General features: G+C 41.0%; 1 protein-coding gene across 8 annotated transcripts in view; it reads left to right on the top strand.

Moving 5' to 3' along the window:
• Positions 1-446: 446 nt before the first annotated feature.
• MTDH (metadherin) overlaps positions 447-13835 on the top strand; it is a 58630-nt gene continuing 45241 nt past the window's right edge. For 3 of the 8 annotated variants that reach the window (XM_025870879.2, XM_025870884.2, XM_073893009.1), the window contains exons 1-2: positions 449-1178; positions 13292-13393. In XM_025870879.2, coding sequence (XP_025726664.1) covers positions 798-1178; positions 13292-13393 — 483 coding nt within the window. In that variant the 5' untranslated portion in view covers positions 449-797. Of the gene's footprint in view, positions 1179-13291; positions 13394-13835 lie in introns of all 8 variants that reach the window. The other 5 variants (XM_025870885.2, XM_025870883.2, XM_025870880.2 and 2 more) reach the window with 4 other exon arrangements.

Genomic DNA, 13835 nt, shown 5'->3' on the forward strand with positions numbered 1-13835 from the left:
GGCTTCATACTCAGTTAAGCCCACTCTGGAAGAATCCAGCCCTGTGACCCAGGGAGAAAATGCTGATTCCACCCCAACACCACTCCCGGAAAAAGAATGGAGAAAACCTACACCTACTAGGGCGACTTTGACCTAGACGCCCCCGACCCGCTGTCACGCTCTTCACCCTCTCCCCCCACCCCCGACTTCCTCCAAAGCCCCTCCCCTGGACTCATTCAAAGCGCCACGTCTCCTAGCGCCAGGGGACCAGCTACCCGGCGGAGGCTTCCTGCAGTTAACCCCTCCCAGACGCCCGCCCAAGGTCTGCGATCCAAAGGCTCCGAGCCTCCACTAGGGCCAGAACCGGTCACCGCCAACCGCAGGAGCCGCGCCCTCGACCCAACGGCTCCTGCCCCGCCCCTGCCCACGTGACACCCACGACCCGCCCATGGCGCCCACGTGACCCGCGGCCATCCCCGCGCGCGGCGTGGATCGCGGCCCGAGCCGCCATTGTTCCGCCAAGGGACGACGGCGGGGCCTGGCACTGGCGCCGAGACGCCGCTTAGCGGCCGCCACTGGAGACACTTCCTCCCGCCGCCCCCCTCCTTCTGGCGGCGGCGGAGTGAGGCTGGCTAGGGGGAACTGGGAGCCCCCTCTCCTGGCGGCGGCAGCTGCCGATCCCCGGCTCCGGCGCGAGGGGCGGCCGCGATGCGCTCCGCCTGAGACAGTCCGGCCCGGCCCTTCTTCGCCTCCCTTGACTCTTACACAGCGTCTGTGCGCCCCAGCGTCATCCTGCGAGTCTCGCTGACGGAGGGAAGATGGCTGCACAGAGCTGGCAGGACGAGCTGGCCCGGCAGGCCGAGGAGGGCTCGGCTCGGCTGCGGGAAATGCTTTCGGTTGGCCTAGGCTTTCTGCGCACCGAGCTGGGCCTCGACCTGGGGCTGGAGCCGAAGCGGTACCCGGGCTGGGTAATCCTGGTGGGCACCGGCGCGCTGGGGCTGCTGCTGCTTCTCCTGCTCTGCTACGGCTGGGCCGCGGCTTGCGCCGGCGCCCGAAAAAAGCGGAGGAGCCCGCCCCGCAAGCGGGAGGAGGCGGCGGCGGTGCCGGCCCCGGCCCCTGACGATCTAGCCCTATTGAAGAATCTTAGGAGCGAGGAACAGAAGAAGAAAAACCGGAAGAAGTTGCCCGAGAAGCCCAAAGTGAGTAGGGGTGGAGCGGCGGTAGAATAGGGGCCAGGGGCCGGCGTGGAAACCCTCGAGAGAGCGGGAGGCCGAGCCCCAGCCGCCCGAGCCGGGAGAAGGAAAAGTGAGGTTAGTCAAGAGCTGGGACTCCGATCTCTTCAGGTGGAGGAGGTGATCGGTGGACGCGTTACTGGGGAGTCGTGGAAACTCGGGAAGTGTTAAGACGGGTGGGAAAGACTAGCTTCAAGGAAGGAAGTTAGACGGCATGGGGTACGTTTAACTCAAAGCGTCCAGAGGTCAAGCCGTTTTCGGGAACCTTGACCGCCGGAATTACGTACCAACCCTTCTTGAGGCCTACCGGGTAGGCTGTATGTGTGCAGAGTAATGGGACCTTAAGGTGGTGTTGGGAAGTTGTGGAAAGACAGTGACTGGAAGACAGATGTCTACTTCAAGTCACATTGAGACGGTAGTCAGTGGAGGAAATACGATGACCTAAAAAATCTGGGGCTTACAGAGGATTAAAGGTACCCAGGTCTAGACGCGCTTCCATTTTAGTTAGACTGTTTAAGGGAAATGGTTGCCCACTCTTATTCTTGTGAATGTGGCCAATAGAGGCCTGAACCGGAGCAAGGCAAGAGGGAGTCGGTTGCCTAATTTACTCTGGGGTACAGGGCCCCATGAGAGACACCTAAGGCAAGTTGAGCGGTGTGCGAGGTTTTGAAATAGAGTAAAAGGGGATGACAGAGCAGAATGGTGCAGTCCGAAAGAGAGATTTAGGCACCGATTTACCTACCGGACCACGTGTGGAAATGCAGAGAGCATCACATCCATTTTATCATGCCTTTCTGTTTCATTTGTATTTTCTTTATTGCCGTTTTCCCATTGTATCTTTCATAGTTTTGTTTTTTAAAATACTTTACAGTTGAGCAGAGTTTGGAGGATGTGGAGAATTAGAAACCGTTCTTAGCGCGTTGTTATATACACTGAATTAAGCTCTTTACGTTTCAGTACAATAAAGTAAATGTAACCAAGGCCATACTTTGTGATATGCACTCTGGTCTGTGTTGGGCAATGGGAGGTATACACATAGGAGTTAGAGTCAATCCTGGAGACTAGTGTAGGAGACAGATTCATAAATAATGCCTGTAGTGCATAGACAGGTGCTATAGGAGCACAAGTGGTGTTAATGAGGTCTGGAAGGTGGGAGACTAATTACGTTGAAGGAATTTAGGAAAGTTATTGGAAGAAGTGGGATTTGAGCTCAAACTAAAGCAATGAGAGTATTGTTGATACCAGTACAAAGAATAAGTCAGTATTAGAGAAGTGACAGGTCACAGTTAGTGCATTATTAGGCCTAGATAAGTGATCACATTTTGTCTGCTGATTAAGAGGATGTAAGATATATGCAAAATCTAGAAAAGGTACAACTTTGTCAGTATGAATTCTACCTTAAGTTAGAAGAGGAAATAGAACTGATTTGGAACGTATATAATTAAATTTGTCGAGCACATCAAAGGTTACCAGAAAGTAATGTTATGGTGGACATAGAGAACTTGGTTCCAAAATAAGCAAAGAAGGTGATCTTGCAAAAATCACATACATTAGCCTAAACCCTATGTGGATGAAGCAGGTCGTGAACATTTCAAAGCGCTGTTTAGGATGTCTAGAATTTCAGATAGACTTGAGTCCAGAGATGGGTGCTCCAGGAGCCCATCTGAAGTGCATCATAACACTCAGATGACCTCTATCGGAAGAAGGAACAGACTTCTATGAAACTTGTACTGTGAAAAATACCCATCAGACTTTGGACTTACTGCTTCTCTTTTTCATTTTAGTTAAGGAATGGGGCAGTGAATAAATAAATCTAATATTAAGCTTTGGGGAGTGGAGAATGGGACGACTAATCAAATGGTCGAATGTTAATTGGGTGAGAAAATATCTTTGCCTACTTCATGGTATAGAAGTGTTGGAAAAGTTTGTCAACATTAACAAAATTCTAGCTTTCAAACTTTTTTGACTGCAACTTATAGTAAGAAACACATTTTACATTACAGTCCCTGCCCCTACTCTCCCCCCACCCACATATCAAACCATTCTGTTTTTCTTTAATGATATTTGTGACCCATCAGATTGGCTTCACATTTCACTGTGAGGCATGACCCTCAGAAAAATACTGCTTTATGGGACTGAAAAGTAAAAGCACCCATTTGTGTAGTACTCAAATGCTTTGTACTGTGCTAAGTATTTACTTGGAGAAAAGCAGCATACTGCTTGCAAATTGAAGGCAGTAAAAAGGAATACAGTATTCATATGTCTCATTGTGAAGGGGATGCAAAAGTAAAGCTCAGTTGCTCCCCAGGGAGCTTTTTATTCCCGTTGTGGAAGAAGATACACACACACACAAAAAAATTAACATCGCACACCCAGTGTGGGCCCAGGAGGCTGTGAACGGCCTTATCACACAATCTGGCTTTGAATGTGGGTAGGAGCAAGGTAGTGGAAGAGACTGAAGCAACAGAAAAGGCCCAGTAGAGGAAGACTTAACTGTCAGCCTCTCAGGAATGGGGACTAAACTTAAGTAAGACATTTAACCTTGCTCCGTTTAGCTTGTCTTGTTTATAAATTGAGGATCTTAACTGAGTTAAAATACTGCAGGATTTCTCAAAATGTTATCTCTGTCTACTTGCGATAGAGTTACTTTGAATGCTTACTAAAATTTATAGATTCCTGAGCACCAGAACAGGTCTTACAAATTCAAAATCTCTGGAACTGAGTCCAGGGAATTTGCATTTTTAACGAGATCCCTTGGTAAATCCTTGCTATTAGATTAAAAATGACTCACTGGTCTAAGACCATAAGATCCATAGAATAGGAGAGGTTTCTAAGTGGAGTCATGTTTAATCTTACAATCCATCTCTTCGTTACTACATCATTCTGATACACATTTTAGGATATACCTTCCTCTGATCAACTAAACTACTATGGGTTTGTAAAAGGATATTACATGTTTACTTAAATGTTTTATTCTCATCTTTTTATCCCATTATTTTTAGTTCTCTCTTAAGTCATTCCAAATTTTGCAACTCAAGTTTTTAAAATTTGTTTCTAGTAGCTTATTTTTATCTGTAGAGTAGGTGGTATTTAGCTCTTTAATATCTACCCATAAGCACTTTTTGAAATGTTTATATCATTTTCATTTTTATCCCCTAATAATATCCTGGCATAGGTCTTTTAGGGTATGAATTGCGGTTTATTTCCCTATTAAAAGTGGAGGGGGTGGCACTTTTCGCTGGGTTTAGTTCTTGGCATTTTTAGAAATCATTGTTAGGACAATGTGAGTATTAAGCACTCAGTAAATTTTTTTTGTGAAGATTTTATTTATTTATTTGACAGAGAAAGAGACAGCGAGAGAGGGAAACAAGCAGGGGGAGTGGGAGAGGGAGAAGCAGGCTTCCTGCTGAGCAGAGAGCCCGATGCGGGGCTCGATCCCAGGACCCTGGGATCATGACCTGAGCTGAAGGCAGACGCTTAACGACTGAGCCACCCAGGCGCCCCAGTTAAGCACTCAGTAAATATTTTTAACTTGACTTAATCTGAGCAGTGATTTAGATGGATGTGAGATCTCAGATAACTGGTCTTTAACAAAAAATCATTGCTTTGAATTTCAACTGGAAGCCCATAACCCAGGATCAACTTCAGCAAAAATTCATTTTAGTGAAAAAGCTGTTTTTATATTGGTGTAGGACTTCTCATAAAGATTTGCCATAGCGCAGCCATCAGTATCAATAAGTTCACTGAATAGAGCAGTGTTTTGTTTGCTGCTGTATAACCTTGCCTAGTGCTTGGCACTCAATAAATAATTACCGAATGCATAAAGTAGTAAGATGTCCTACCAAAGTATTTATACAACTCATTCCCATTCTTCGTGCCTGGTAAACAGCCATATGAGCCACCTTTTTATTTTTACAGTGGATGATGGCTGTGTTTGCCTCTTCTGACTAAAATTTTGTAAGGTCCATCGTTCTACAGCCAATAAATCGTTCTAATAGTATGCAGTATCTTTTGTAATTATTACTTCTGTTCCAGTTTCATTGCCATTGCCCTACTTTTGAACTTTATTACCTTTTGCTTCAACTATACTAACAACATCCTAACTGGTTTTCCTGCTTTCTGTCTCTTTGTTGCCATTCCTTTCTACCCACTCCTACTAGTTAAATCTTTTAAAGCCCAGCTCTGATCGTGACTTTCATGTTCACATCTTGTCAGTAGTTTGCTCATCACATTTGAGTAAAATCCAGTCTATGACATGGCCATGATGTAACCCCATCTTAGATTTATCTCTTACCCATTATCCTAGATGCATTACCATTAGCTAGACTGCAGTATCTCTTTATTCATATTATTTTGTTCCATTAGAAAGCCTGTCTTTCTGTATCTGTACAGTTTCTACCTATCCTTCAAGGAAGGCCCAGCTATGGTGCTCTCTATACTATAAAGCCTTCCCTAGCTCCCCAGGTAGAGGTAATCTGTTTTTTATATGTTTATTTTATATTTTATTATCTAAAGAAGACAGAGCATTGCCTAGGATTGTACCTGTGGGGCAATTCAGATTTTTTCCCATCTCTGTGCACGTCCATGTGTGATGAGGAAAGCACCTCAAGTGCTGATTTTGGGATCAGAAATTAACTTTAGTGAGTAGGTGAACTTGCCAATATGGAATCCCTGAATAATGGAGATCAACTTTATTTTTTTTAAGATTTTATTTATTTATATGAGAGAGAGAAAGAGAGAAAGCACATGGGGGGGAGGGTCAGAGGGAGAAGCAGACTCCCTGCTGAGCAGGGAGCCCCATGCGGGACTCGATCCAGGGACTCCAGGATCGTGACCTGAGCCGAAGGCAGTCGCTTAACCAACTGAGCCACCCAGGCGCCCCGGAGATCAACTTTATACTAGTCTGTATCTGTAATTGGACCATTCCTCTCATCTCCTCATGTCTAGGTATATACTTGACTTCTCCAATTGGAAATCTGGCATTTGTCTCAAATTTTAACATCTCCAAAACAATTCATGATTCCTTGCTTTCTCCATTTCTGTGAATGGTAAATGACTGCCACCCATTCAGTTATTCAAGCCAAAAATCTGAGAATCATTCTTGATTCTTCCCTTTTCCTCACCTCCTTGTATCTTCCCTACCTCATATCTAATCTATGAGCAAATACCATCCATTTTATCTCCAAGATGTATATTCACTTTGACTACTCTGTTCTGTTGTCTGGCACCTTAGCTCGCTTGTGTTGCTGGAGCTTCTGCAGGCTGCCTCCAATCCCAAAGCCAACACTTGTCTAAAATCAACACTTCAGTGGCTTTTGCATTTAAAATCTCAACTTCTTTCCTAAGTGGCCCAGCACCTGCGTTTCTTTCTAAGCTGTTTTGAGTTAATTTCCTCTCATTATTACCTCCAGCTATAGTGATCTTTTCTTCAGTTCCTCAAATTCCTTCACAACCCAGTGCCTTTACATGAACTATTATTAACACTTCTGGAATAATCTTTTCCCCACTGTTCTAATCAGCCTGTAGATCTCACCTTAAAGCTCACCTTTCTAGAAAATCATTTTCTGATTACCTATTTCACATAGTCATCCTGTTCTATTTTCAGTCTCAACTTTTGGTATGTGGGGATTTTTTTAATTGTAAGTATCACAGTTTGTAAATTATTTACTTATCCATTAACTTTTGGTTGGGGGGGGTGGTCCTCTGCCTCCACTAGGGGAAAGCCTCACTGGCCTTGAAATGCAATGGCAAACAGTGCCCAGCACATGTAAGAGCCTTTGATAATTATTTGTTGAACTCAATTCTGAACAGAGTAACTATAATGATATCTCACAGTTTAATTGGATAGTTTATTTGGCTAAATAAATTTATCTTTTAAGATACTCCAACAGAATTATATCTTTTATTCTTAAGTAGTGGTTTTGCTGTATCATCCCAGGTATTAGTAAAGGTAAATTATATCACTTGCCACCTACATACAGGATTTTCTTTTTACCTCTAAATCACTAGTCCTGTTAGTTTAAGTACTAAAAGAATAATCATTTGAAAATAAGTAAAGAATAATCATTCGATGAAAAAAATCCCGTCATAGTTAAAACAAATATTCCCGATTGTACAGAAAAGGAATCTTGAGATTCATAAAGATCAAGTAACTTATTCAAGGTCATAGACCAAAGGAGTTTCAAAGGCTAAACAGTATCCTGATTTTTAGTCTACAGACTCAACCGTTATTTCCACTGTACCTCTCTGGTTTCTGTAGCATGTTCAAGGAGGTTACTTTTATTCAGAGAGCAAATCCAATTTTCCCAGTGAGTTACAGCTCTCTCTATTGCTCTTAAAATTTACTTGTAGAATCAGAAGTTTGTACTGCAAATTGTAATGATTTTACCAAAGCTCCAGAATTTTGGCTCCACTTGTTTGGTTATATGACAGGGCTTTTTCATCTTGTTATTTTCTCCTGCCAGAGGCCTAGTAGAGAAGACCTTTAATAGTTCTGCTTATGTTAGATACCAAGAGCAGCAATAAACCCTCTGAGCACTGGGGGTTTCTTTTGCATTTGGGCATTATTGCTTAATGCACTACTTCTCAAGTTCATGAAAGCTTTGACAGTATTTTTAAATTATTATTATTCAGGCAAAATCAAGGGCTCTGAGTGAGGAACTGGTGTTACTTGACCAGTTTTAAAGTTTACTTTTTTCTCTCCAGCTATGCTAATAGTTTTTGAACTGTGCCACAGAATGCCGGTATTCCAGAGGGCATCCAACAGGATCCAAGAAAGTACATGGCTGTGTATCTGCTGTATCAAATGTAGTCCTTATCTCAGTACCCATCAGAGGTAAAACCTTTGAAACCAATACCGTATTGAATTCTTCAGAAGTCCTCTTAGCATAATTTGGCCAGGTGACAGGTATGGCATGTCATCTCTCTGTCCTATGAAAGTAGCTCTGATCATCCCTGATGCAATCAACAAGTAGATAGTTTGGAATCCCTGAAAAGAGTTGGGTCTTTGACTAACTGCTTAGAAGGCAGCAGGATCTTTACCACTAAAGAAAAGATCTCAGGATACACAGCAAGATTGTGCAAATTTGAATTATAGGCCATATTTTTAAGATTATTCTCGGTTATTAAGAGTTTAAAATTGGAGTTGAATTTAAAAATAATTTGGTAAATTACTATGACTGAAGCTGTAGTTTATTGTATATTTAGTTTATGTAATTGATATATTCACATTTGGCAGAAAAAAGACACAGTTCGTGCTTTCAAATAAATGACAAGGAATTGTTCTATCATGAATTTGTATCAGAACTCTTCAAACTAAAATAAACTGACTGAGGTAAGGTCGTGTTCGTTAGATAAGTTGATGTGTATAAAAAGCATCTAGAGCAAGGTGTTTGGCACATGGCAAATATTTGGAAATTATTAGTTATTGTCAGGCTGTCTTATAGTCTAATCTGTCAGCTAAAGATGATGCACCTTGAATTTCTATAACATCTTGCCTTTATCTTCTTTATGAAGGGTGTAATGTATATACTTATGCCTCCGGTATGTTCAGTATGACTTTGAGCCAAGAAAATTGAAACTCCAGTGACATCAACTTGTCCAGGTGGCCCACATTTGAGAATTCAACCGTGGTTTCAGCTTGCCTTCAAAACCCATACTGTTCGCCTTTAAGGGGTGGGGTTGGAGGGGTAGGGAGAAGGGGGCAGAGTATACCTTTTGCCTTGTATTTTAATATGTGATGTTGTCTTCTTCCTTTGCTAGGTTCTAAGCTTTTTGAAGGCAGGGATTGTGCCTCACTTGTCTGTTTCAAGGTTTTAAGGGTCTACATATTACTCTACTGTGTTCACTTACTGGATGTTGAGTGAATGAACATAAGTGAATATGATGTAATTTTCTTTTCTTAGAAAATGGTGAAACTATAAGCAGTTGTTTTTTTTTTTTTTAAGAAAGATAATATTACACTGCTGTCTCTAGAGGAAGCCTGGACTATTTCTGGCCTCTGAGAGGATATATTTACTTATCATTTGTATTCTGTTAACTTCCCAAAAGAATTTGTCTGGAGTACTGAGCACATGTACTGTTTGTTGGCCCTCTTGACCACCAGGTCTTAACGTTTATTTTGAGCTTGCTAGTTTGAAAAGTGACCTGAATGCTAGAACATGAGGGTAGGGATTTGAGCCATCCTAGCCATGTTCTCTCCTTTATTGTCATTTTAATAAGAACCTTGTATAAGACAAGTACTTTTTTTTTTAATATATTACAGATGATGAAATCAAGGGTTAAGTCAAGGAAAATGCTTATAATCACAGGGAGTAAATACAGAAGTCAAGTCTTGATCCCAGTTTTGTCCACCTTCAGAGCCCATGGTCTTTTCATATTCCTTTTTTTTTGGTAGTTGGTAGACTGCCCTTCTAGTTTCTAAACTTAAGGCGTTTCCAAGTAATTTAAGTCATGATTTTTATATTTTATGTCTAGAAATAAAATTTACATAGCTAAGTGAAAATGGGATTCTAAATGGTTTCATTTTAGAAGTCAAATGTTAAACCTTAAATATGCTTATCTTAGATGTAGATTCTTTTGCAATTTAGAATCAGTTTGACAAATACGCACAGGCTGCTCAAATGGAGTAGCTGTCTGTTATTAAGCATATCTTCTTATTCTGAACTTTTGAAACTCCTGGAGGGCAGATTCCTTTCATGTGTCCTTTTTCCTGAAGTCCCTAGCCCATTGCCTAGTACTTAAAAACGTTTATGGAATTGTATGGAATTAATAACTTGAAGGTTCACCAGCACGAAGAATTTTATTTCCTTTAAATCAGGCATTATTAAATAAGAGACCCTACTCCCTTATGTGTCCCCCTTCTGCATTTTATTTTCTTGATTGTCAGCTAGGTATTTTCGTTTTGGTTTATCACCACCCCTCCCAACACACACGCACACGCATGCAAGCGCACACACGCACACACACACCATGTTCTTTTCATGAATGCATTTTTAAAAGAATCTGGCATAGGAATTGGGGAATATATAATAATAAGGCAGGCATAGTTATGCCTACAAGGACTTTATCCGTATAAGAAATGATTATGTCATTCTTCTGTTATTAGTTGATTTTCACGAGATTTGGAGGATGTTCTTGTCTAATTTAAAATACAGATTGTATGCTATATATGAAATTAGCCTTGGTTGGCCCTGGAAGGAACCCTAAGAGTGTTCTAGAAAATTTTACACTAGGGTACAATAAGAGGCTCATGGAATTACTAATCTATGGAAACACACCGTATATATTAAGGTTTCATGATGAGAGAAGATAATACTTTTGTGTAAAACCCAGATTGGCAGTTAGGTAGTATTTAAAGTGTTGGTTTGCAGTTAGTTACTTTTCATGTGAGCAGATCTATATAGTATTCTTCCATTTCTGGATTTGCTGATTGATTGATTGAATGATTTTTTTTTTTAAGATTTTATTTATGTATTTGACAGAGAGAGAATGAGAGAGAGCACGAGAGGGAAGAGGGTCAGAGGGAGAAGCAGACTCCCTGCTGAGCAGGGGGCCCGATGCCGGACTCGATCCCGGGACTCCAGGATCATGACCTGAGCCGAAGGCAGTTCCTTAACCAACTGAGCCACCCAGGCGCCCCTGGATTTGCTGATTTAAATATGGTTAACAATTTTCCAGGGTGAGGCTTTCTTGACCAGTTAGTGGCAAGTAAGAGGACAGATTAGTGTTGCTGGTGGGTAGAAGAGGCGCAGCCACCATAGTGTTGTATCCTTTTCTCCTGCTGTCCAAGAACTCGTTGACTTTATTCTTGGGAAAGGAGGGTTATTGTTTCATGTTATCAGGCATTTGGGGGGAGTTGTTGCTGACTTATGGACTCCCAGTAGTACTGAGAGCTATATAAAGCCCCAGAGTTAGTGGAACATTGGGACATTGGCAGAGACCAAAGGAACAGCTGCAGTAGCAGCCATTGCTTTATGTGGCAAAGAAGGAAGTCAAATTGGCACAGGTTGATGGTGTGGGACCAACCTCTGGCTTGGTCGTTTCAGAGTCTATGAAATGGAAACTGAGTATTCCCTTTGTAAGTCACTGATAGCGGACTTCAGACTTCCTAGTTGATCAAGAGGAGAGATTGTTTCATCTTTCATTTGGGAGGCTGTATCAACAGTGTTTGCAGTTGGCCTCAAAGGAATTGCACTGAACTTTTTAGTCATTTTAAACCACTTAATTTCTTGCCTTTTAGCAGTTAATAAAGAAATTAAAATGACTCCGTGTAGTCATTTATATGAGTAAAATGGAAATGCTATTTAAGTGACTATGATGGACAGTTTCTGAAGGGATTAGTTAAGTGAAGTTTTTAGAAATGTAAGCCTGTGAGCTGCCAGTTAGAAGTGGGAAACTGGAATTGGAGCTGCAAGATCTAAGGTGGCGTAAGGCTTGTATAGAAAGGTAAAGCCAACCACAGGAAATCAGAAAAAAAATTTGGCTTAGAAAGATAGCATGAACTAAGAACTAGCATATGTTGGATATTAGAAAGTAGAATTAAACAGTTTTCTATTCCTGTTGTGGTTATGGCTCTAAGTCCAAATTCCTTTTAGGGTTTCTTACCTTTCTCTGTAGTACCCCCCCACCACCCCCAAACACACACATATACATACACAGGAAGGTGGATTAGAGGAAGCAGCAGGAAAGTGACAAAACAGCACAGGAGAAAGAAAACCAAATGAAGAGTGAGGAGACCTGGTTTTGGCATCTGACTTCAACAAGTTGCCTTAAGAGCCAGCAGATTAAATTGGGATTAATTGGGAATTTCATCAGCTAAAAGACAGCTTTTGTTTTGGTTTTTCTTCCATAAATCTTTGTGAAGCCTACAAATTGGATTTTAGAATATTAATGGTCTCTTTCTCTAACTGTATATCCCTGATAATTTTGAACAAACTCAGGGAAAGTCAAGTTATAGAAACTTGAACATTCATATTGTTTTCTTGAGTATGGCTCTGCTATAATGAATAATCTGGTGGAAGTCAATTCTGCAAGAACTGGAAATAAGGCAACTGAAACTAGTGTATTGATTTACTAACTCATTGTGTTGGAATATGAGGAGAATAAGCAAGTGAAAAGAAGTAGTAGGATCCATAAAGAAGAGGTTAGAATACAGATACCTGGACCCCATTCTTCAAACTCCTAAATCCTAAATACGTTTCTGGTGATAGAGCTCAGAAATGGTTTTTTTTTTGGGGGGGGTAGCCCCCGAAACAAGTCATTCTAATGAAAAGCCAAATTTGGAATTCACAGACTTAATTTTATTCATGAGCACCTCTAAGAGCTATCATTTTATTTTAGGAGTGTTAAAGCTGAGGTAGCCTTTCTTAAGCTTTAGCAGTGGATTGGTAAATTTCTTAACCCCGGAGCAGTAGAGCCATTAGATAATAGAATTACAAGGGATATTAAAGATAATCTTATACAGAGGCCAACAAACTATGGTCCATGGACCAAATCTGGTCCTCTACCTGTGTTTTGTAAATAAAGCTTTATTGGAAATAGCCAAACTCATTAATTTATTCATCTGTGTCTGCTTTTGTACTACAAGAGCGGAGTTTTGCAGTTGCAGCAGAGACGATATGGCCCACAAAGCCTAAAATATTTCCTGTCCTTTTACTGACAGAGCGTGCCAACTTTTGAATTGATCAGATCTGTCATTCTATATATGTAGAAATAAGACTAAAAGATAATCAGTGAAATGTTCGGAGATGACACAACTAATTGGTAGTTAGAGTGCAAATACAGTATAGTTCCCTTTTTTCCTGCTTTCAGTCCATTACTTTTTGCTGGAGCAACTGATACCTGAGTAAGATCAGAAAATATATTTGTGGTACAGAGTTTTGTTTATATTAATTATATTATGAAACACAGTTACTATGAATAGTAGTCCAGGTCTTAGATAACATGGCTGTACAGAAACCTTCTAAATTTGGGTCAGGGGGTAGAATTTGATTGTAGTATATTCTGTTTCCTGAGTATAAATCTTTGGTTTGACCTATTGAGTAGTTTGATAACAAGATTCTTTTCTGTTGCCTGTGCAGCCAAATGGACGGACTGTTGAAGTGGCTGACGAGGAAGCTGTCCAAACTCCTCGAAGTATTACAGCAAAGCAGCCCTTAGAGACAGATAAGAAAAATGAAAAGGTAAGCTTGAGAACATATGAAATTATATGCAAAGCTCTTAATAAAGAGAGTAACATATAAAAATGATGCTTTTCTGTTTCACAAAAGTGTACATGTACTCCCCGTTTAAGGACAACTGAAAATGTGGGACATAGGTGGTGCAGGTTTAAGTAAGTTGTTTTGTTTTTTTACTTTTAAAAAGGAAGGATATATCACCAAGTATTTTAAACATGCTGTGGCATTATTAAATATTCATTTTGCCAAAAGAATTTACTCATGACTTGAACATCTTTTATATGAATAAGATTCCAGGTATGTAACATCCCTCTTATTTGAAAACAGAATTGTGTTATCTTTGTTAATAGTGCACTTCTGACATAAAAAGCTTACCAAAATTGTTCTGTGGTATTAAGGGTTGAAACAAATTTCTGTTCTGTTGGGAGATATGATTGTCTTCTTATTA

Source organism: Callorhinus ursinus, unplaced genomic scaffold, assembly GCF_003265705.2.
Source record: "Callorhinus ursinus isolate GAN/ISIS: 27379988/994484 unplaced genomic scaffold, GSC_fseal_2.0 scaffold5, whole genome shotgun sequence".
Classification (NCBI taxonomy): Eukaryota; Metazoa; Chordata; class Mammalia; order Carnivora; family Otariidae; genus Callorhinus; species Callorhinus ursinus.